This window comes from Podarcis filfolensis (assembly GCF_964270895.1).
Source record: "Podarcis filfolensis genome assembly, chromosome: 2".
Lineage (NCBI taxonomy): Eukaryota > Metazoa > Chordata > Lepidosauria > Squamata > Lacertidae > Podarcis > Podarcis filfolensis.
Window position 1 is genome coordinate 92,748,412 of NC_139605.1, and position 25,388 is coordinate 92,773,799.

The 25,388-nt window shown below is 40.9% G+C and overlaps 1 protein-coding gene across 13 annotated transcripts in view; it reads right to left on the reverse strand.

Moving 5' to 3' along the window:
• The window catches only part of MBTD1 (mbt domain containing 1), a 129,145-nt gene that overhangs the window by 17,561 nt on the left and 86,196 nt on the right, over positions 1–25,388 (reverse strand). For 10 of the 13 annotated variants that reach the window (XM_083598156.1, XM_083598160.1, XM_083598151.1 and 7 more), the window contains 13 exons: positions 23,928–24,067; positions 19,897–20,011; positions 19,158–19,243; positions 10,323–10,440; positions 8,619–8,753; positions 8,194–8,282; positions 7,505–7,739; positions 7,175–7,230; positions 6,940–7,044; positions 6,351–6,498; positions 5,064–5,146; positions 3,309–3,543; positions 2,244–2,321 (listed from right to left, as the gene is read on the reverse strand). In XM_083598156.1, coding sequence (XP_083454282.1) covers positions 2,244–2,321; positions 3,309–3,543; positions 5,064–5,146; positions 6,351–6,498; positions 6,940–7,044; positions 7,175–7,230; positions 7,505–7,739; positions 8,194–8,282; positions 8,619–8,753; positions 10,323–10,440; positions 19,158–19,243; positions 19,897–20,011; positions 23,928–24,067 — 1,623 coding nt within the window. The remainder of the gene's footprint in view (positions 1–2,243; positions 2,322–3,308; positions 3,544–5,063; positions 5,147–6,350; positions 6,499–6,939; positions 7,045–7,174; positions 7,231–7,504; positions 7,740–8,193; positions 8,283–8,618; positions 8,754–10,322; positions 10,441–19,157; positions 19,244–19,896; positions 20,012–23,927; positions 24,068–25,388) is intronic. The other 3 variants (XM_083598152.1, XM_083598154.1, XM_083598150.1) reach the window with 1 other exon arrangement.

Here is a 25,388-nt window from a genome sequence, read left to right on the forward strand (position 1 = left end):
CTCCCAAGCTTACTAATCCAGTTTAGCAATGGGAACAAGCACTGAGATCACATGTTCCTTCCTCATCACTTGCATCCTAGTTTAATCAAACCAACATTCTCTGCAGTTTCCAAAATGGGGAACTGTGGTTTAATACTGATTTACCAACAAGGATCTTAAACCAACTTCAGAGTTTAAAATCCTTATTGGTAAAATTAACATTAAACCACAGTTTCCTGTTTTGGACGTAACTATTAACTATGGTTTTATTAAACCAGAGTGTAAGCAAGGTGGAAGGAAGATGTCAAAGGTGCGAGGGGGTGGTTCCATCACTTGTTTCCAGCTCCTAAAAATCATGGTTTAGCAAACTGTAAACCAGGTATCTGAACCAGGCCTGTGGGACTTGCTTCAGAATAAAAATACAAAGGAATACATTGTACAATGGATTTCATTTCAATTCTAATGATCTACACTGCCTGGAACTAAATTCAAAGTTCCATGTAGGCTGAGCCATTAAGAGAAACTTAACAGCTCAGCTGTAATGTGTGCCTGTCCAAAATAAAATCTAATTTGGCTAAAATATAGTACAATTTCATTACACTTCCCTACGCAAGGAAGTCTTTCCAGTGTTTCAGACCCTCCATAGGTATTAACTCTATGGATCAATCTTGCCAGCTCCTGTAGCCACAAAAAGCTGTCATCTTTCAGATGAAAATACCAGCATGAAAACCAATCGAGCAAAATATAAAGAATGCCAACTTAACCTTATAATGGTCAAGACACGCAATAAAACATTCTATGCTAAAGTTCTTTTCTAAACTCTCACTTCAAAAAATAATTCTTCATTTCTGTTTCTACACTCACCCTCACTTTACTCTGTATACTTATTATAACCGATTACAGTATTCTCTAACTTTAGATTGAAATTAATTCTATGTCAGGCGTAGGCAAACTCGGCCCTCCAGATGTTTTGGGACTACAACTCCCATCATCCCTAGCTAACAGGACCAGTGGTCAGGAATAATAATAATAATAATAATAATAATAATAATAATAATAATAATAATTTTTTATTTATACCCCGCCCTCCCCAGCCAAGGCCGGGCTCAGAGCAGCTTACAAGCAATAATAAAAACAAGATGAATGATTACAACTTAAAAACAAAAATAAAATACAACATTAAAATAATGGAACATTAAAATATTAAAATGTAGCCTCATCGCAGGAGGAGAAGGAAAAGAAAAAAGAAAGAGAGGGAGGGAGGGAATCAAATTGGCTCCAAGCCAAAGGCCAGGTGGAACAACTCTGTCTTACAGGCTGTGCGGAAAGAAATCAGATCCTGCAGGGCCCTGGTCTCATGAGGCAGGGCGTTCCACCAGGCCGGAGCCAGAGTTGAAAAGGCCCTGGCTCTGGTTGAGGCCAATCTAACTTCCTTAGGGCCTGGGACCACTAGAGTGTTGTTATTTATGGACCTTGAGGCTCTCCGTGGGGCATACCAGGAGAGGCGGTCCCATAGGTACGAGGGTCCTAGGCCGTGAAGGGCTTTAAAGGTCAAAAGCAGCACCTTAAATCTGACCCTGTACTCCACCGGGAGCCAGTGCAGCTTGAAAAGCACTGGGTGAATATGCTCCCATGGCAGAGACCCCGTGAGGAGCCTCGCTGCAGCATTCTGTACCCGCTGGAGTTTCTGGGACAGCTTCAAGGGCAGCCCCGCGTAGAGCGAATTACAGTAGTCAAGCCTGGAGATGACCGTCGCATGGATCACTGTGGCCAGGTCGGGGCGGGAAAGGTAAGGGACCAACTGCTTGATGCGGCGATAGGAGTTGTAGTCCCAAAACATCTGGAGGGCCGAGTTTGCCTATGCCTGTTCTATGTGAATCTAAAAAAAGCATTAATTTTTAGTTCTATGAACAACATGGCTTAATAAAATATATCATCTATCTTATCTTGGTGAAGATGACAGTATTACCCTAAACAAAAATTAATCAATCTCTTATTCTGGAGAGAAAAAGTTTTCTATGAAAGGACCTAAAACTGAAACCAAGATATTAGAGTTTGCTTTAAAAAAATACTTATATTTGCACTTTATTTTATTTCACGTGACAAAAAAAATACTCAATTTAAAAAGTTTTCCTTGTGCCATAATGCACTTTAAGCTTGAAAAACATTTCAACAGAAAGCATCATTTGCAACCATCACTTTTCCTGAGAGAAAAAGGCAGTTTTGCAGCAAGAAGGTAAAAACAAATAATTTCTGTTACCCACTTTTCTTGTGTCCTTTGTATTGTTGTGACTTTGACTTTTTCTTCTGCTTTGACGAGCTTGACTGACCATCTCTTGATGCTGAAATATATGTTTTTAAAAAGAAAGTGAATTTAAACACCTTTTTGTGTGCTTTGTGTTTCAGAAGCCTCGTGGACAGCAGCACCTATATTCAGTATAATTCTAGCCCTGTGCCTCTTGAAACTGCAGAATATTCTTGAAATTTTAGACAGAGGCCCTCATTTCTTTTAATATCACATTATTTGATCCTGCATTTGACAAAGTGATTATAACATGATAGGAAGCAAAATGATCCAGATGTGAATTAACAACTGTGTTGCAGGGTTGTAAACAACATAGAATCATTCCCCCAAGTCAGGAATGATTAATACTTTCACGTGTAAAATCATTTTACCATACAAAATGCACACCATCTGGACCAATCAGAGCCATTCTGCCTTTTAAAATATGCTCAGTACAACTGATAACTAATAGAGTCAAGCTGCTAAGCCTGTTATATGACTCTACTATAACTGATCATTGTAAGGGCATCATTAAAAGACTGCAATGAACCAGAGAAATAAACCAAAAGTCAGAACAATAGGATAAAAATATAGTAACAATGCAAACACATACAATGTTTATCTCTTTATTGTATATTTGTGAACTACCTTGAGGGGCAGGTAAGAAATTAGTTAATTAAAGGAATAAATGCAAAATTACTTGCTAATCTACATGACCATACAGTATTCCCAATAATACTGCATTAAAAGCAACTTGCTTTCTTATTTGCCTTCCAAATATCAGTGGTGATCAGGGACAGAATAAGACAAACACCCTGAAGTACTACTGACTACAGAGCAAAACGGATTGAGCTCTGGAGTATTAAGCAAATGGCATTGTGTAAGTCCAAGCCGATTGCCCAGACTACACCCTTGCACTAGCTGGTAACCTGGCAGAAAATAGATTGAAATCTAAAAATAGAAACAAAGATATGAAAAATTTTACCAGAGAGGTCTGCTACGTTTCAGCTATAGAAAGTTCGGAGAGAAATTAAGCGCAACTTACATTGTGACGCAGGAGGCTGTAGTTGGTAACCCGTTAGCTGACACCATCCTACAGGGTAGAGGTCAGGAGATTCACAATCCACCCACTGATCATATTCGTCTTCCCAGCCGTCAAAATGTATCCTCAACAGACGGTGAATAATACGAGTTACTGTAGCCACACATACTAAGCGAGGTTCCATGAGGTCCACAGCCTCCAGCTTCATTGAAACATGAAACCCATGGTTTGGAACTTCCTGGAACAGATATGTAAGACAAGCACATCATATTGCTTTGAAAAGCAAAGTTTTGTGATTAAAACATGTTCACAGTCACCTCTCCCATAACGGAACCTTTCTCTCTCCTGGTACATTTCCTTACACTTGTGAGCACTCTCATTCTACCAAGGTATGTACCCTGTTTCCCCGAAAGTAAGACATCCCCTGAAAATAAGACCTACTTCCAGTTTTGCCTCTCGCTGTAATATAAGGCATCCCCCGAAAATAAGACCTCCCCGATAATAAGGCCTCCCCGGAATATAAGGCCCCCGAAGCTACTGTAAGGCTCCTCTGGACCGTGGTGGCGGATGCCGTCACCCAGCTCACTGATTGGCCGCAGCGCAGCCAGAGCTGTTCAGACAGTATGAGGTCTCTTTAAATCAGAGAGCCTGCGCCGCCGCCAGGACAAGTTGCCGCCTGCTGCTCGCTCTGCCCTAACGGAGTCTGGTTGACTCACAATTACCGTCTTTCCCCAAAAGTAAGACATTCCCCCCAAAATAAGACCTAGCGCATCTTTGGGAGCAAAAATTAATATATGACACTGTCTTATTTTCGGGGAAACAGGGTAGTAACAGATGATCCAGCACAACACTTGGGGTCTCCTAGAGCTTTCTACCGGACCTTTAGTTCACTTTGGCTATAAATACTGGGTTCATGAGATCCCAAGTCAAGTTACCTGGTTATGCTTTACTTTAGCTGTCAGTTGGTACTTTTAAGGTGGGATGGAAGCTTTAGTTAAATAGGCTCCTTGTGTGTTTTTCAGTGAACAGAAAAATCTGGTACATACTTAGGTCCACCACTGACAGCCATCCAGCCCCAAGGTAGTGGTAAAGCTGGAACGAACCACAGGATAGGATACCATATCAATAGTGCCTAAATGATATATCTGGGTGTGGCCCTTTCAACAGTTGTAATTTCCTAGCACTGTGGTGCATAAGTGAAAATGGAAAGCCTTTAATGTAACATGTTAAACAGAAAGGTTTTTGATAATTGAATCTCTAATATATTCAGTTTTTGGAAACTGAAGTGTGGGCTTCAGAATGGAACCAATGATTTAATAAGCTTTTCTTTAAAAAATTAATTTAATTTGGTACGGTCATGCAAAACAAGACTTGCATACATGACATAAAATATCTGAGTTTTTCAGTGTTGCATATCCTCAAGGAAGAGAGGCACAGAAATGGGTGCATTCACTACATCCCAGCTATGATATTCCTGTTCCAACTAAAGGTGTTCATATAGCATTCAAATGCCACTATTGCAATACTGGGATAACTCTTTTCCTTCTTCAACCACCATTGCATTTAATTAGTCTTAAATCCACAGGGTGAATCTACTGAAAGTACTTATCTGCCAGTACTCTTTTCTATTTATAGTTAAGATGCTTTTCTGTAACAGCTACATGTGAAGACATTTTCTAGATTCTATGGGGCTGCCAACAAAGGAATGAGCACCACAAATTGTAGGTACACTACAATTGTGAAATATTTTGGTCTTACCTTGTTAAAGAACTTCACAGGGGCTGCTACTGAACCCGTTTCCCTGAGGTAGTCAAACCATTTGAAAGGTAGTTTTGCATAACCTACAAGGGATTAACAGTTATGTAGTAGCATCACAAAAACATTTGCCCTGATCTGTACACAGACACAGACACAGACACACACTCACACACATACACAATCTGCCCCAAGCAGTTTGATAACCATGGAAGGACAGGGTATACATTTCTTAGAATAAATTATGAAGTTACTCCTCCCAAGTGGGATCATCAGTCCATCTAGCCCTGCATAGTCTACTTTGCCAAAAGCTCTCCAAGGTATCACATAGAGGTCTCTTTTACCTTATCAGAGATCCCTTTCGCTGTTGATGCTAGGGACTCAACTAAGGGCCCTCCAGATGCTGCCAGATCACACTAGTTGGAACACTTACTGGGGGTGAAGAACATTGGAATCCAGCTCTAGAGCCTCTGCATGCAAAACATGCCATCTCTCACTGAATCATGGCCCTTCCCTCAGCAGAAGTGCCAGAGTGCAATAAAGGACCACAAATGTACAGACAGAGCTCTGAATAAGAGGCCACCCCACTAACCTTAAATGCAAAACAAAAAAGCAAAAAACCCTTGATACCCACTGACAGTTTTACCCTGCATGAATTTATCCAATTCCCTTAGCTATCTAAGATAGTAGCCTTCACATATCAGGCAGAGAATTTCACACATTGTCATGCGAAAATGTACTTCCTTTTGCCTATCCTGAATCTCCTGCCAACCAGATTCACTGGATGACCTTGAGCCCAGATTTTAGGGGGGAAATCACAGGAAGCAATCAATCAAACTAGGCAGAATATATGCTGTTACTAGGCCAGTCTGGCCTAGACAGGTGAGAAGAGTGCCACTTACTTTGAGGATATAATAACTAATGAAGAGGTGACATTAAACCATAATGCACCTAGCCTAGCTGCTTGTCCCATCTACACCACTTCAGCAAGCCACAGCAGTGGCAATTCTTATACTCCTTTACTCTGCACTGACTAAAAAGCAAACGGGAGAACCAAGTCAGAAAAAGAGAGTTGCAACATTCCCAGCCAGCCAAAGGATAGTTAAGCAAACAATAATGAAACACTTGTCTGCTAAACGACAATTGGTTCGGCAACTCCAAACTAGAGTTTGAACAGAGATGTGAAGGATATGATTTTTGCAAACAAGCTTAAGGAAAAAGAAATGATTTATTTCACATAACACGGCTTGCAAGACATGTACAGATTTATGCACAAGAAGGTATGAATACCTCGGGGTGGAGTTAGTTCAATCATGTTAATTTCACAGAAACCAACGGGGAATATAGAAGGGGAGGTGGCATGGTAACAAAACCAGTCAGACCCATCTGCTGCCTCAGAGCCATCGATCCCAATCATAAGATATCCATCTGCTAATACCTGGATAAACAAAAAACAAACAAACAGCAGTTAAGATTTAGACGTTAAAGTCATTTAAAGGTGGGGAAATACCAGCAAGTGAAGAGCAAAAGTTTTCAGAGAAATTCAGCTGCTGGTTGATTTGGCAACCCTGTTTTAAGGCAAACAACAATATTGTCCATATGGCTCCTGAATTTTTTGTACAACACTATGCTGGTTACAACCAGTACCTATGTAATGCTCCTGATCCCTTAAAAACATGAGTTAAGGGAGCAGAGGCAGACCACATGATTTGTTTGTTTAATATAATTCCCCGCCCCCTTGCAATAGTTTAAAATCACAAAACAACTAATTATATATTGAAGTACAAAACACAATAAAATACATAAATACACAAAATGAAAATTCACTTAAGAGCAATAGCAACGGAAATTACAAGCAAAATTAAACTAATATATTTACCTTTCTAATTGTTGCCACACATATTGCAGAAAGGTTTAATGGATCTATGGCTTCCAATTTCATCCCCTCCTTGAACCATTCTCCACTTGACTCGGCTTCCTTTACCTAAAGAAACATTTTGAGGCAACAAATGGAAGCAACACAGGTCAGCATCACAGTCTATTTGCTTCTCCAGCTTCAATGCTGATGAACAATTCCTTCCATTATAAATCAAGTTCCTTGCAAAACATCATACCTTAGCAAATAAATGTGGGGGTGCATCAAAATAAGAGTCCTGTTTCTTGGCAATATCTGTGAAAAAGGGGAAAAACCATAGATGAAGATTTCTAATTTACTACTTCAAACATGTGACCTTTTAAAAATACAAACGCCTACCAAAACCAAATAAAGAATTTTTTAAAAAATACTTTTATTCCATAAAATGTATACACCACTTCATGGCTTAAAAAGCAAGCAAACCTCAAAGCATCTTTCTCTGTCCAACTCTCATATCTTGAAAGCTGACGTGAACATCAATGTGATATATTAATTTGTTTGTGGGAAACTCTGCACAAGAGGAGCTTACCAGATCTTTTGAACCGATGTCCTATACTCCGAGACCAACCAATGGGATGTATGAGTGGGCTGTACATATGGCACCAGAAGTCATCTGTTTTGTCTTCGCTTTCTTCATATACCAATCTTAACCTGCCTCCAATTACGCTGTCTACAATTGCTACCCGTGTTCGGCAGAGATGAGTTTTATCAACAACTTCTACTCTCATAGAAGGCTTAAAGGGATACTGCATGCTTTCTGACACCTGAAAATATATAATCGTGCAGCGTTAACATATGTACCTCTGCAAATACCCATCTACAACAATGGCTATGTGAATCTGCTATTGCCCACAAGTATCACAGGGAGCGCTTTCCCCTGTTTTGTTCCCCTTTCCACACCCAGTTTTATGATCAGTAAACAAAGACAGGTACCATCGCTTTCAGACTTTAGACTGCCAACTAGGAAAAGAGCTTTTCCTGTGATGGTCTCATAACTTAGGCTTTTTAAACTTTTGTTTCTGGTCCAACTGTTGCTGCTTTTTTGTTGTTGCTGCCAGCTTTTGCTTTCCGCTCCAATTCTGATTTTCATATTGCATTTTAGTGTTTAACTTTTTTATGCAACAGTTTTTAGAGTATTCATCCTCAAAAGCATTTTGTAAGTACTATAATAAATAAGTCAAAAAGGCTGACAAGGGTCTTCTTTGAAACCAGCCTCACCTTCTGAGAGAAGTCAGGAGGAAGAGTTTTGGCACCAGTGAGTCGTTTCACCAGAAAAGCTTTCCAGTTTGTGTATTTGTGTTGAATGGCTGTCAAGATTCAGAAAAACGAACAGACATTAACCACTTTTGAAAATTTGTATTGCAAGACACTGAATGAACAATGTCAAAAAGTTATTGTCTTCAGAATTTACTGGAAATCCAGATACGTTATCATAGTGAAGTACTTTTAGCTATTTTGACAACAACGTGAGTTAGACGCAAGCACATCCATTCATATGATAAATACAGAGAAAGATATACATGTTGTGATATCAGACTTACACTTAACATAAGAGAGTATGTAATGTAAGTTAAAGGATCAGCACAGAGAGCATAAGATAAATTCAACTAAAGGTCAGCCTTTTAAAAGTCAGATTTACGTACATCGAGGTGGCACTAGAGGCTTCCCACTTGTTGCACACCAACCAACCGGATGGATATCAAGACCACAGATGTTACACCAGAAGTCGAGACTTGAATCGCTTTCAAAGCCTTCATATCTTAGTAAAGCACTGTAACCTGAAAGAGAAGGAAATCTCATGCTGATCCATGCTACTCTTAATGAAGAAATGCACCACAATCAAACATGCACTCCCCTTCATTTGGAACAGCTTCCAGAGGAAGCGAGCTGATGTTGGAAGTGGTCTTCAGCTGCCACTGCCTATACTAGAGCTGTGAAAGAAGGGAGGCACCACAGTAGAGGTTGGGGTAGGTGTGCAGGAGATTAATGTACTTTGTCAATAGGGGAAGTTCCTACATTGATGTTACAGTCGTACCTTGGTTTTCAAACAGCTTAGTTCTCAAATGTTTTGGTTCCCAAATGCTGCAAATCCAGAAGCGACTGTTCCGGTTTGTGAACTATTTTTGAAAGCTGAACATCCGACGGGGCTTCTGCGGCTTCCGCTTGGCTTGCAGGCTGCAGAAGCCGTGCTTTGGTTTCCAAACATTTTGGAAGTCGAACAGACTTCCAGAAAGGCTTCCGTTCAACTTCCAAGGTACGACTGTACTATACTAGGGGTCACCAGCATAGCCCTTGTAGGTCTCTTCCTCCACGGAAACTAAGCTTGAATGAAGCAATCTATTGTAGCCAATAGAATAGGTTGCCGTGAGTGCAGAGGCACCAGCTTCTCCAAAGGATTGGAGGGACATTGTGTGACGTCCTCTGAATATTGAGGGGGCCCAGCCACCTCAAAAAAATATTTGGGGGGCCAAAATTGCTTGGGCCCCTAGGAGTTGGCACCTATTATTGCGTGCATGCAGTGCCCACAACCATTTCTCCAATTTGTAAATGAGTTCACAGGCTCAAAAAGGTTGGCGACTCCTGCACAGTATACTGTTAGAAGACATGGCCTTGAAATATATTTTTTCCCTGGATTTTAAGGCAATTTGTTTTACATGAAGCTTCTCAAACTATGTGTTGGGAGCCTGTTGGCAAATTCAGCTTGATTAATTTGCCTGACCTATGCTGGTGCTTTAACTGCTATCTCAGTGCAAACATTCAAAGGTCACAGAGAAAGAAAGAGCCACAAGCCATGAGTGTATAACCTTGTTTGTTTCAAACACCTAGAGTGCTTTGCTTGGAGGACAGCAGTGTGTTGATCATAAAGGGAATTTCACATAATGAAGTCTGCAGGGAAATTATGAGTCTTAGCTCAAAATCACAAGCAAGAGACTTATCAGGAATCGGAAACTACTGAAAAGTTTTTCAACCCCTAACGTTGAAAACGTATAAATTGTAGCTCTAATAATACAAAAATTACAATTACTCCTTATCACCCCCTGAAGAATGACAACAAAGCCTACAATTAACAGTGTCTGTAGCATTCAAGATCTGAATATGACAGTCTTTTAAATTCCACAGAATCATCCCTTATAGGCAGGGTTTCAAACAGATCTGCTTGGTAAACCACTGTTGACTTAATAGGAACTTGCCCCACTATGGCAACCTTAAGGATCATTCAACACAGAAGACTTATCCCTTCTGCTATGCATTTTGTTTTAAATAATATATACACCTGCTCAAATCCCTGAATTATTTATTGAGACAGTTACACTTCAAAATGCATTATTTTATGCAAAGTTAGTAACCTGCTAATTTTACAATCCCAGCAATCCAGAAGACTTTGGTAGGTAGGCTGCAGTCTGTGTTAGGGACTTCTACACGTACACCTTCTGAGATGTCACCCCAGCAAGTCCCCATAGGTGCCTGCAATGTTAGGAAAATAAGTTAGAAACCATGTAATTCATAAAAATACTTATTTCCACCTATTAATACTAGCCAAGCTCTCTGGCTTTTCTTTCCGGGGGAAGCTATCTGGTTACTGCTTGTAAAACTGGTTAATTCATGGCTTACCTTTGTTGATGACAGTGAATCCCTCCCTCTCTCACCTGCCACAACCAGTGAAGGTTTATGGTAATTTTATTTTTCAGTAACCTCATAGTTAAAAAATCTGAATTATCCTTGAAGTCCTTTGTTGCATTAATGACTCATTGTAGCATCACTTCCTTAAAGTATTGTGTGAAGAAAATGATTTGTGTAGCTTTCCCTTTTTAGCAATGGTCAGTGTGTGGAAATTAGTTGCAATTCTTTTTTAAAAAAAGAGAAAATGACTTCATTTGTGGGTGAACCTGGAATATGAACTTTCTGCAGATTTTAACTACTTCAGGAACAGCAACAACAGAATGCGCAACACAGGAATGGGAAGAGATATTGGACTAAATAGGAAATGAGCAGAGTTTGCTATAATGAATTAACTTAATGAAGAACTGATGAAATACCTTTGAAGATTTGCTGATTAATATTTTAAAATGGGCTACTGCAACAATAACTTTCTTTTCTGCACATGCTAGAAAAGCATGCAGTTAATCCAGCTGTGGAAATATTCAAGTTTCTTCTCAAGTATACTTGAGAAGCTACAAGAAATAAGTCAGTCTCCTTACACAGATGTGTCAGCAAGTGATTCCAGGGCAACCAACCTTACTTTTCTGGCAAGGTAAATAGTTTACACATGAGGGGAATGTTAACTGAAAACATGTCTATTTAAACTCTTAGGGAGTAAGGAGTGCTTTAGCAGAAAATATACATGCCACATTAAATATTTGTGCCGTCAACTTGGAAGCTATACATAGAAGTCTGGGAGTGACAAATCTGGAGGCATTATGACCTAAAGCAGCAGCCCTCAATACTCCCTAGTAGTAAGGCCCGTTGAATTCAGTGGGACATCTGAGTAAACATGTTGAGGATTGGGTTGGAAAATCCTGACTAGTTAAAATAGTGGACTGACAATCAAATGAAAACTATACAGAAGTAGTAACATGAATGTATCTCAGCAATGTATCATCTCCAGAATGAAACTGATCTAGTTGTGAACAGGAACATTCTGATTTTGAATGAATTCTGGTCTTTACCAGATCACCTCTTAAGGAGGAGGAAGAGGAGGAGGAGGAGGTTTCAGCAGCTCTTTATGGCCAGGTGCTGTCAAGGTTCAGAAAACAGATTTAGGCTGAGTATTATTGTGGGGTGGGAATGCTGATAATAGAAGCAGGGCAGTTCTTCTACAGTTAAATCAAGTTCCATCATGATAAGTCTCAACAGGCTATAGCTAATACAACTGGTGAATTTGAAATTTTGCATACACATGGTCTACCCGATGAGGTGTATGAAAGTACCCCCCCAAAAAAAGAACAATCCAATAAAAATGATCACAGATCCAACAAGTTTAAAAGTTTGACCTCTTTCCCATTTATAAAGAAATCACATATTTCTTTCAAATTTTGGTGAAAAGTACTGATATACTTTGTTTGGCCTTTTTGTGAAGTAGACCTTTTAAGTGGTCAAGTTCTAATCCGTGATTCAAAAGTTATTGTGGTTTCCCCTCTCCATAAAGTAAAGTACTGGGGGGGGGGAGAGAGAATACTGCTGGGCATGACTGAAGCTAAAATGTGGCCAGGAGGGCAATGCTTGCAGCGGGAGTCACCTAGCTGACAGTATGTGTGGTATCTATTCCTTTAGTTACGAAATATCACAGTGTGGCGCAATGGCTACAGTGAGGGCTTGTCAACCTCTTTGGAGCCATGGGCACGTGAGAGATTGTCATAAGGAACCACACGCCCCAGAGTTACAGATGCATCCATCCTATCTCATACTGCAGCTCTGCACACAACCTGTCCCAAACTGTTACCCACATGAACTTTGCCAGGAGGACAGCAGTGATTCTTTTCTAGTAATTAATCTAACAACAACCCTGGGGCCATATATCCCTGTGAGTCACACGTGCCTGTCAGAAACTCCGTTCAATTGAAACAAAATTGAATGCATTGGGTTTCAAAGTTTCGGATTGGTATAGGGGTATAGCAGAAAGTTAAACTTGTCCTTGTCTGTGAAGATCGCGGTTCTGCTAGTTCCTCCTACACCAATCCATATGGCTGTCGCTTCCAAAGAAAGCCATCATGGGTTTGGGTCTCGTGGCCTTGAAACGATGGTACACTGTGTATATCCAGCATACTGTCTTCTCTTGCGCAATACGCTTACTAGCAGAACCATAAGCATACAGATAAGAACAAGTTTACCTTTCGAACTCATGATGAAGGCATCCATCTTGGGCTCCTTCCCAATAAAAGGAAGGTCTGCCTGGGCCACCACTCTGATCCAGCGCACACTCTGGAGGAATTATCTGGGAGGGACAGCCGCCTTCCCTGCAAGGTAAGTTGCAATCAGGAAGGTCTTGATGGGCAAGGTCCAGGTTCATGTAAGTGGGCTTCCCAACCCAAAAAAAAAGGCTGACCCTATAGCTTCTCTGCCTGGAATAGCTAAGTGTTACTACTGGCTTTTCTCAAATGCACTAAAAACACCAGGCAGAAATATTTAAGGCCTCTGGGGCTTTAGAACTATGGTGCAAGATTTTTGTTTTCCAGGTGCACCTGATATATCTGTTGCATATGCAGTGACCACAATCCAGAGTTCCCTTCATGTGGGTGCAAGCACAAGGCTACCCCACCCAAGAGCAGGCTCTCCCACCCCACAATAAATGAACTGCTGTTTGTTTTTTTAAAAAAAACTAGCATAAATTTAAATAACTGCTTGCTTCAGACAAAGCTGCTGCATGGAATCAGACAGAAAAAGCCCCACTGCACATGCAGACCTCACATATCTCTCTGGATTGAGAATAATATCTGCATTTTAAAAAGGGGGAGGAATGCTAGTAAGCCGATAATGCATCAGTGCCATCTAGTGAAAAGGGGGAAAATATTCCTCATGTAATTACATACAGTTTATAAATAAATTGCATCTGAAAACCAGGTTACAATGCACTAAATAAACAGTTTCTACTGAGTTCAATGGTACTTACTCCCAAGTGTGCATAGGTTTAAGACCATCCACTATCTGAGGCAGAGAACAATGCTAGTAGCTGTCATGTTTGTCTGTTGTACTATTACCAGTACAGGGGGATAAAGAAGCTGTGTCTGGACAATGACTCCCATCATCCCTGATCGTTGGCTGTGCTAGCTTGGGGTGATGGGCGTTGGGAGCCCATTAACATCCGCAGGACCACAAGTTTCCAATCCCAGTTCTAACACATATGGCCAGGTCTGCATGGTGAGCAAAAAGTGATGAAGATTCTTGCTGGGTCTGCAGTGACCCTGATCTATTGCATTTAACGATTCCATATCCATCCAATGCACATTCCCTTTAAAAACGGGACTTGTGCAACAAAAAATATACTTTCCATAGGACACCCTCCTCTCTTCCAGAAAGGCGGTGGGGCAAAATGTTTGAGATGCAAAGCTTTTAGTAATATTACTGATGGAATTTGGTGTGTTTTGTAGAAATCATGCAACCCTATAATGAAGTTAAGCCTAGGGAAAGCTCCAGATAAGACTTTACAACTTCCTTGGAACAAATCAACCATTTGTTTGAACTAGCAGCAATTAGGACATAAATAAGAGGAAGCATTTGCGCTCCTTTGTGGAACATTTGAATGCTAATTACAAGGCAGCCTATTTAATGTACTATATATATGTTACTACGTAGAGTCATCTGCAATCCCTATACCTGTTTATATGGGCACAGTGGAATGAATTAAAAGTAACGAAGCTCATTTCCTCCTCAACATCAAGAAGAAGAAGAAAAAGAGGAGTTGGATTTGAAATCCCGCTTTATCACTACCCTGAGGAGTCTCAAAGCGGCTAACAATCTCCTTTCCCTTCCTCCCCCACAACAAACACTCTGTGAGGTGAGTGGGGCTGAGAGACTTCAGAGAAGTGTGGCTAGCCCAAGGTCACCCAGCAGCTGCATGTGGAGAAACGGAGAATCAAACCTAGTTCACCAGATTATGAGTCCACCGCTCTTAACCACTACACCACACTGAACATATAGCTGCTAGAGTTGGTTTTGAATGCCGATTTGCAAGTTTGCAAGTATGCACGCTCTTGGAGGTAGATTTTAAAACAGAATATAGGCACAGATGACGTCAGGCATGGAAACTAAGATTAAAAACATGACTGTGTTGACCAGCACAATCAATAGCAGATTGTGCACGAAATGCTATCAGAACAGTTTGTTGCAATGGTCTGTGCTGCCTACATAGTTCTGTTTTAATAGGCACGTCCATTTAGGGTAGGTATGGGGAACCTCCAGCCCATAGATCTAATTACGTCTGGCAGGGGTCTCAGTTTGGTCTGCAAGGCCATTTCCCCCAAACCACAGTCCCACAAATGCTGCATCAGATGAGGGGCAGGTAAAGGCATACTGCCAGTGCACAATTGGGAACCTTTAAAGGCACTCCTGATGGTGACAGGTAGGCTCCCTCGCCAGTGCACAACCAATCTGCTAACCGTCACCAAAAGTAAACCAGCTCAAATATGCTGTACTACCGAGTTACCACAGCTGATTCCACCCAAAAATGGAGCCTGAAGTCAGCTACTATCAGCTTACTGGGGGTAACTTCAACCCCCACTTGCTTAGAATTTCTATGTAGCCCAGTTGCCACACTACAAAGGAAAAATGGGTCACCTGACATCATAGTGAAGTCAGATGACTGTCAGGTGGGAGGGCCACCAAAATGGCCCAAGGGTGCAGCAATGCAAGATCCAGCCAACTGACTGGATCCAGCTCCCTACCCCGATTTAGGAAATACCTTAAAAATAGGTTCCAAAAGCATACTTAAAGGTAAAGGGACCCCTGACCATTAGGTCCAGTCGTGGCCGACTCTGGGGTTGCGGTGCTCATCTCGCTTTATTGGCCAAGGGAGCTGGCATACAGCTTCCAGGTTATGTGGCCAGCATGACTAAGCTGCTTCTGGTGAACCAGAGCAGCGCACGGAAACGCCGTTTACCTTCCTGCCGGAGCAGTACCTCTTTATCTACTTGCACTTTGACATGCTTTTGAACTGCTAGGTTGGCAGGAGAAGGGACCAAGCAACGGGAGCTCACCCTGTCGTGGGGATTCAAACCACTGACCTTTTGATCGGCAAGTCCTAGGCTCTGTGGTTTAACCCAAGCGCCACCCGCGTCCCACAATGCATACTTAGTCTTGCGTAATTTGTGAGTCATTTAGCTTCATTAGATATCTCCCCGTCCCCCCAAAAAACCTCCTGTACTTTTATGTTGTTGATAGTTATTGAAAGTATGAGCAGCAGAACACAATCCTCATCACTGTGTTGCTCACCATATAAGCAAGGAATTCAAGATGAAATTCTGAGACACATATTGTCATCTGCCTATGCTAGGTTGAACTGAAAGAATTAAGAGAACATACATCTAATTGTGGTCTCCTTCCTCATGAATCACCGTTATTTCTATAATACTACACTGTACACCAGAGCATGCTCAAATATAGAAACACAGAGGCTGCCTAATGCATGGCAGACCATTGGTCCATCTACTTCAGTACTGTTTACAATGACTGGCAGTATCCAGGATTTCAGGCAAAGGTCTCTCCCAGCTTCTTCTGGAGATGCAGAAGATTGAACCTGGGACACTCTGCATGCAGAGCAGATTGACATCCAGCCAAAGCAAAACGCTGGTGAAAAAGCAGCTACAAAGTCTGTGACTCAGCAACGTGCCTAAGTGCAAGTAGCAAGCAAGCAGCAAAGAGCACTTGTCCACACTTGCACCTTCACTGCCACAGAGCTGACCCATGTTTTCTTGGCTAGGTAAAGCTCGTAATTCACTCATCTGCTGCTCTTTAAGAGGAGGGAGAAAGGGCACCCCCAAGTCCTCAATTATCACCCAACGGAGGAGATGCAGTAGAACTATCATAAAATCAGAATTTGAGAGGGCTTGTATGCCAAAGCTACAGCAAACTCAAGAGATGGCTGTCCAGCCTCTATGTTAAGCTCTCCGGTGACAGCTTGCCCATTCACCCACCCCAACTAAGTAACTGGTTCCATCCTCAAACTGTTCTTACTGTCAAGAGGTTTTTCACAATGCTCAGTGAAATCTACCCTCCTGTAATCTATGCTCATTAGATCTACTTCTGCCCTCTGAGGAGCACAGGACAGATCTTTGCCCTCTTCTATGTGACACGTTTTTCCACATATTTGAAAAGTGCCATTGTGCTTCCCTCCACTTCTTCTCTACTGGCTAAACATACCAGACTTCTTGCTGGGGGTGTCCAACAGCAGAATGTTCTCTGCAGGGACAATCATCTGGTGCCTGCTATGTTAGGGACCATGTGAAACTGAATTTATTTTCCAGATATTTTAATGCATACAATTTAAATCATACTTCTGCTGTTAGAGTAATTGATTGTTTCATTTATTGTTGTTTGTTGGATTTTATTGTATGTTTCAGAGATAGTTGCTTTGAAAGTTACTTTTGAACTGAAACCTGGGATACAAATATAATGTACAATCAGTGCCCCCTTAAGACATTTGAGACCTGAAGTCACTATTCCAGGCAACATCCCCCAGTGACACTTGTCCCTCCAAAATACAGGGGCAAGTATAATGTGTGTGTGTGGGGGGGGGTTAATCAAAAGGAATTCTTTCCCAAGAATATGACTGCTCACCCAGGTTTCTCACTAGCTTTTCTGTGTCTTGCATGTGATACAAATTGAGTCTGAAAATTAGTGGTTTAATAAAGACAAAGTTCTGTTCTGAAAACTCATAGTCTTAATTTATTTATATGAAACCTTCAACTTAATTCTATACTCAAAAGATATTCCCACTGTGTTTAATGGGCCTTACTCCTAATAAAGCATGTGTAGGATTGCAGCCTTAAAGACAATTCCACAATCCCCAGAATCATATAGAAATTTAAATTGCTTCAACTTTTTTTTTTTAAGCAAACCAGTCTGTCAGGGATAACCAGACCATCAAGAAGGCAGCTATCCTTCCTCTCTCACATGCTGCACGGGTTTATTTGGTTGAAGGAAACAATCTCTGCTTGCTGATACAAATCATTTGTCTTTTTGCTGCAGCCACACCCTTGGTGCTTGCTGATTTTGGCCTGTTCTCTCCCGACATGTCTAAAGTCATTGACAGTGCATGACTTGCACCACCAACGAGTTAAACAAGCAGGTGGCAACAGCAAACTACTACAAGGCAAAAAAGATTCAGCACCTGCCTAATTTTGGTCATGCTTCGTTCATAAAAGGGATTGAAGGAACCCAGTCAGAATTACTGTTATCACATTTGCTTCCTCTGATCTAGCAGCTACAATGGGCTGAGAGAATGGGATCATGGAAAGGGATGAGTATGGCAGTAGAATTTGTCTTTTAAAATTATGAATGTTAAGATCAATAAAAACACAGGACAAAGTGATATTCCTAATCCTGATGATTACAGCCCACCATTTTAATGATTAAATTGGCCCTACATGCAGCACAAAGGAAATATTGAACTCATCACAATTGGGGCTTTAGAGAAGAGGGGCTTGGATTGAAAGTTTGACTTCCATGAACTGAAGTTATCTCTCCATTCACAGAAAACTTCCCATCCAGCAGAAGGGCGGGAGAAAGGCCACAAATTTATGCCCATCTCCCCTCCAGTGCAATAGAGGGGAGAGGAATGGGCAAAAATCGGTTCTTCTTCCACTGGCAAGAGCAAACTCAGAAGCCAAACCAGCCTTGTTTTACAAGCATCACTTGAACTCATTCCTAAAACAACCTTGCTGTGGTTGTGTCTGCCTATTTGCTAATAAAGCAATTTATTGATCTTGATCTCTGTTATAAAAAGGAACAACCTTATCGTTATTATGTAGCCTTGTATACAATGCACCTTACTACTGACAGAGTGGCATATTACAACATGTTCCTTCTTGTGAAACTAACCTGAAAAACACGCTTGTTTTGAATTCCAGCTGCTTCTAAGGAGAGACAGTGCAGAGCTCTGTTTTGTTCACAGAAGATCTGCAGGCAGTTTCAAAGGACTTTGTTTGATTGGGCTGGGCTGAGGTCCCCACCCAAGCCTGACAAACCAATAGACTAACTTGGTTTCAATTAACTGGGCTGCTTCTCAAGGTCCACAGGATTTCAAGACAGTTTCTTAGTATGTAAATCGGTTCTATGCACACAGGCAAGAACCACATCCAAAACTTGCTTTGAAACTTTGCACACAGCTTTGACAGCTAGCATTTAAACTGAATAGCATCATGCATCTTTGAAACGGAAGCTCCCAAGATTTCAGTTGTTAGATCAGCAAAATTTCATATATGCCTAAGGATTGGGAGAAAAGCCATAGGATAAAATCTAGTTGTGCTAGTCTGCCAGCAACACTTTCTCACTCCCCACCAACTGCAGCCCCTCACATACCCCCAAAATTTGCTTTAATGGTGGGCTCTCAGAAGCAGATTTGGGGGAATGAAGAGGGAGCTGTAGGAGGAAGGGGAAGTCTACTCTCACCAGGGTATTTGTAAATTCTCTGTTGCAATTATTTCATAGCTATTTACTAAAAATAATAAAATCAAAGTCAACATACTTACATGCTTAAAACAATTAACAGGAGCGGCAGTGAAACTATTGCTATTGATGTAGTTGCCCCAACTGAAGCCTTCCACTGGAACAGATGCTAGAAAGAGTTACTTTATTTAGCAATGGGTACATAATTTACTAAATATATTTTTAATACATATAAATTCATTTCCAGTCTCTTTTAGGGTAGGGGAGGAAACAGAAATGCACGGTTGTAAGCATGACCACAAGGTGAATATGGTGGATTATCCAAAGAAAATCCTCTAGAAAATTAACTTGTTTTTACAAAAGAATATAGATTAGACTAGAACTAATTAATGTAGGCCAGAAGCAAAAACAAAAAACCAATTCCAACCCATGCACTGATGCCATCAGGATTCATATGACAGTTAGTTATTATATCCAGTCAAATGGATATAGCAGTATGGGAAAGAAATCTATCTACCCCTAGAGCAGCCAATGTGTTCTGTTGAAAATGCCAATACAGCTGAAAGGGTAGAAAGCAAGGCACATGAGCCAAGCCCCTCAGAATGTTTCACAGGTTCACCCCAACAACCAATGCCCTTCAGCTTCAGATGAAGGACCCTACCCCACAATACTAGCAAACTTTATTCCTCTTAGTCACTTGGAAATTGCTGAAATATTTGGTTAGAAAAACCTTACAATTCTTGTCGAAATTATTCCCCAAAGTTGAAAAACTGAATGTTAACCCAATAATAATTCCTCAGAGACATCTAACATCCACGTTACCTGTTTTCGTCTTTGATTGGTTCTGCACTGTTGCTTGATATTGGGCATATGCAGCTAATTTAGCAACTAAAGGTTGTTTTTGTAGCACTTTAGCCTTCTTTGTTGGAGGTTTTCCCTAAAACAACAAGAGCTGAATAAGGTTCTTTTCAAACTCACATCAAGACGTTTTAGAAGCAGGGTTTCTGGAAATCTGCTGCACAAAATGTAACTGCAGTTTCAGAAACAGAATTAATCAGAAAGCTTTTTTTTTTTTTTAACAGTTTCTGGGTAAATCCCATTCGAAAGACCACCTAGCCTGCTGCTATTTTAACATTAATTTGAATTTTCTTTAAATACTGAATGTTACTATAACCACGTGTTATTTGTGCACTGACAAAAATAAGAAAGGTGTAGCATGCATTCCATATGCTACAAAACTGATGTGCAATCCAAGCCCAAAACGCAGACAAAAATATATTTTGTTTCAGTGAAGGACTGTACAAACTAACAGATGCTACCAAAACCTATCAAGGCATGATATCTTCTTTAATTTTTGATGTCTCAAAGGAAACACAAGCAAAAATGAGGGGGGGGGAGGAATGTAGCTTATAAGCTTAATATATAAAAATCATGTTTCTGATCACTGCATTCTAACATTACAAGTAACACCGAATCCTAATTATTCAAAACTCTTGAACTAGGATTTGGGAGAGAGCAATGGAATTAGTCATGATCTTTCAAGCTTAACAAGCGCTCTCAGATGAAAATGCATTAGTATTCTGCTGTTAGAAGGATATCTAACACTGCAGGTGCAAATAGCCCTTGGCAGTTAAATCCATTGTACAATCTTTCCTTCAAGGCTGGCATTATACATTAGCAAAAATGTACATTGCAAACATGATGGAATTTTTAAATAAAATGTTAGTCTTATTCTTACACCGGCTTTTGCAGAGGCCAATTGAAAGTATTTGGACTACCGAGCTTTAAAGCAACTTTTACACCCATTACGTAATGGAGTGGAGATTAGCATTCTTCAGTCCAATATCATCTGTGTATCTGAAGCTTGTACTTAAAGTGTTCTCCGACATATATGCACAGTGATATCAATGCAGCTGTTTGAAAGGAAGATGTAAAGAAGGTAATGCTGCATGAGCAGTGTCTCCCTTATTTAACGGGACGTCCTCTTTCTCCCTGCATGCCCACAAAATCTGCTCCAGAGGGTCCCCTAACTCTCTGGAACAGATTTGGAGGGGTTTCACAAGAGAGGAGAGAAGGGTCATCTCCATTGCACATGTGGAAGTATGTTGTGTGAGTAGAACAGCAGTGTTGTACACAACCCAATGTAACTAAAACTACATTCGTACACACTAACTTACATTAACTTATTAAATAAATACATTCCAGTATCACATTTTCTTAGCCTCCAAATAATGGTTTGGAATGGAAGAATCTGTCCATGAACTGTCTGATCCTGGTTCAGATAGGTCACTCAAACAACTTTGCTAGTTTTGCTGTCATGGCAAAATGTGGTTTGACAAATCAGTAAACATCTATTAAGTTCATTATGCAAAAGGAAGAGGAAGTCATGCATAGATGGGAAACCCAGCCAGATGGGTGGCGTATAAATAATAATAATAATAGTAACAGCAATAGTAATAATAATTATCATCACCATCATCATAATTACTATTACTATAGTGGCTCATTCCTGATCCTCCAAATAATTGTTTGTACTTCTTGATTTGTACACATAACAAACTTACAGAGTTTGTTTTACTGAGAAGTGGTAACAACCACTAGGTTAGATTCAAGTGGTGAGTGGTTTTAATTTAAACATTTATGCAATGCTCTTTTTCTGTATTATCTCACAGCAGTTTACATTATGTAAACATACAACATATACACACAACACAATCCACATTATAAAATATTACAATACAATAAAATGTAACTACTATAGCCAATAAACACAACTAAACCTTGTGGTACCTCAAACACTACAAGATTTGTTGTGATATATACTTTTGTGGACTGAAGCCCATTTCAGATGCATAAAGCGAAATCTTAGTTGGCAGGTATACAGAGGATGAAAACTGTAAGGTGGGAGCTGAATGGCAATGAGATACAAAGATTACGGACTGTGATAATAAGAGCTTAAACATGTAGGCACACTTTTCTAACCGCAGATTGATAATAATTTACCCAGCTTTGCTGAGGTAATTGAATTACAACTATAATGGGGCAGGGAACCATTCATAAGAAACAATAATAGATGTCAGATATCCCTGGCAGAGGTAAGTCAATTAACACATGTAGCATAATAAAAATCCTTTGGGTGAAATCCAACTTAGTACTAAGTGCACACGGGGGGAAAGGTCCATTTGCGCAACAATATTTCCTGCCCTTCCTCCCACACACCTCCTAAACCTGTTATGGAGGTTCTCCCAGCTCTGCAAAGCAGATTTAGGTGGTGTGGGGTGGTGGTGGAGAGCAGCCCCAGTGTGCAAACAGACCTTGTTCTCCCATCGCAACAACTTCATTGAATCCTGCCCTCTCTGCATTTTATTTAATTCATTAATTTACAAATTCCCTTCCATATGCATTTCAAGACAAACACAAACTAAAAACAGTTTTGAAAACAGTACAAAAACAACAAATGAAGACAGGTGGTTATTCTGTATTATTTTAAAATCTATGGCAGAGATCGTTTCACCAAACTGAAAAAGTTTGTCCACACAAACAAGGGCAAACCTAGAACTCATGCCATCTAACTTACTGATAAATTCTAACTCAGCTGTTTCATGTGGTAAAAGGTAAAAGGACCCCTGACCATTAGGTCCAGTCGTGGCCGACTCTGGGGTTGCGGCACTCATCTCGCTCTATAGGCTGAGGGAGCCGGCGTACAGCTTCCGGGTCATGTGGCCAGCATGACTAAGCTGCTTCTGGCGAACCAGAGCAGCACACGGAAACGCTGTTTACCTTCCCGCTGGAGCAGTATCTATTTATCTACTTGCACCTTGAGGTGCTTTCGAAATGCTAGGTTGGCAGCAGCAGGGACCGAGCAACAGGAGCTCACCCCGTCACGGGGATTCGAACTGCTGAACTTCTGATCGGCAAGTACTAGGCTCTGTGGTTTAACCCACAGCGTCACCCACATCCTTTAACTTCCTTCATTCCAGAATGGCCACCTTAAGGTCAGTTACAGAGTGTCCTGAAATATTAAAGCATTCCCCTACAGGTTTATGAATACTGCCATTTCTGTTAGCAGATTTGTGTCTATCTATTTCTGTTCTTTTGCACAGAGACTTAACTGGCTGTCCTATGTAGAAGGACATTATTGGCAGATAATGGAATAAATCACACTGGAAGACGAGCAGGCGAATGAGCCCCTGAAGTTGTGGATGACATTATTCTATCCTGCTACAGTGTTGCCACAGTGGACATGGGAGTTGGGCTCTAGTGTCCTTATCTCTGCTATGTGGCTTTTTGTTGATGGTTGAGTAACTGTTTTAGGTTTTGGGGGCTGTCTGTGAGCAAGCACAAGCCTGCCTTCCAAGGCATCTCATTGTCATTCAACTTTCACCTTACAGTTTGGTTATTTACACAACTGCCAACTAAGATTTCACTTCATGCGTCTGACAAAGTAAGCTAGAGCCATAATGAATGTGTTAGTTTTAAGGCACCACACATTTTGTTGTTTTTCCTACAGGAGGCCAATGCTGCTATCCTTCTGGAAATTGCAATATTATGGACAAGTTAATTAATTAATAAGCAGCAAATGCCTGGATGAACAGATGAGTGTTAAGCAGCGCTTAATGCTGTTGATAAACAAAGAAGGGCTGTTGCCTTCACACCTGCTTATGGGAAGCATCTGGTTAGCCAATGCTGGATACCAGATACTGACTTTTGGGTCCAATCCAATAGGGCTCTCATATTATATTTAACTTAAAAGCAGTTGACTTTAAAAAATAAATAAATGCATTAATCTGCGTTGTAACAAATCTGTTTTAAAGCTTATCTATATAATAAAGATAATAAAACTGTGACTGTACCGTTACCTGAAGTCTGGCCAGAATGCTGGCCTTCTTAGAGTTCGATGAGTAACTTCTTGAGCAGGAAACGCTGCAGAAGCGCTTGGTTTTAGAGTAAAAGGCATCTCTGACACCAACCATCCCACACATTTCACAGGTAGCTGATAAAGGGAGAAAGATGGCCAATGTATTACATCTATACTATAAAGTGCCACATTCATTGTCAAGCAGCCATGGCTCTATGCAGTCCACATAGAAGATAGCCAACTCAAACTGTGTGTTGGCTATCAACACTTAGACACACCCCAAATATAAATATGCATTATATATTATCTTTATATGTTATCTTCATCAATCAGATATTTAATAGCTTCTATGTAGATTCTAAACAGCTTTTTATCTTGGACTTCTTTCTCTTCCTCTTTCCTTAATTTGACATGGGAGAGTCGTTTCTGTTGAAGAGAATGAACTACCACTTCCACTGTACAAAAAAGTTTGAATCTTCAAAAATATTTATTTATTTGCGCATAACGTGCTTTTCTCCAGATCTAACCCACAGAAGAAGGCTGGCAGAAGCTGACTTCCCTGCTCCTTCTTCTCTTCTCCCCAGCAGCTCTCCATAAAGGCTCTCAGGAGAGTCAGGGGCCTGCACTCAATGTGCAGACTGAGGGGAAAACCCTTCCAAAATTGGGTGAAGGCATCCTCCACAAGTATGCTACAAACAGTAGGGCTGGGCAATGTATTGATATATCATCCAAAATTGGTTTGCGGTCTGCATAGTGATAATGGTTTCATAATATCTGACATGGTGATGTATCACGAATCATGATGTATGTGTGTGCTTTGTAAAAAAAAACTGTGGTGTGGGGAAAACTATGAAGCCGGTCATCACTTCTCGCATGATTCCTGATGCCCCTGTTGCTCTGTACTACAGTGATGCCTCGCAAGACGAAAAGAATCCGTTCCGCGAGTCTCTTCGTCTTGCGGTTTTTTCGTCTTGTGAAGCAAGCCCATTAGCGGCTTAGCGGATTAGCGCTATTAGCGGCTTAGCGGGCTTAGCGGATCAGCTGATAAGCAGCTTAGCGGCTTAGCGGATCAGCTGACAAGTGGCTTAGCAGCTTAGCGGATCAGCTGATAAGCGGCTTAGCAATCAGCTGTTAAGCCGCTTAGCCGCTTAGCGGATCAGCTGTTAAGCGGCTTAGCGGATCAGCTGATAAGCGGCTTAGCGGCTTGGGAAAAAGGGGGGGGGAAGGAAAAAAAACCCCGCAGGAACTCGCAAGACATTTTCGTCTTGCAAAGCAAGCCCATAGGAAATTCGTTTTGCGAAGCACCTCCAAAACGGAAAACCCTTTCGTCTAGCGGGTTTTCCGTCTTGCGAGGCATTCGTCTTGCGGGGCACCACTGTATAAAATAACAGTTGTCCCAATATGTTAAAGGTAAGTAAACATGTATCAGTTTTAGACCCCATAGTAGTAGCAGTTG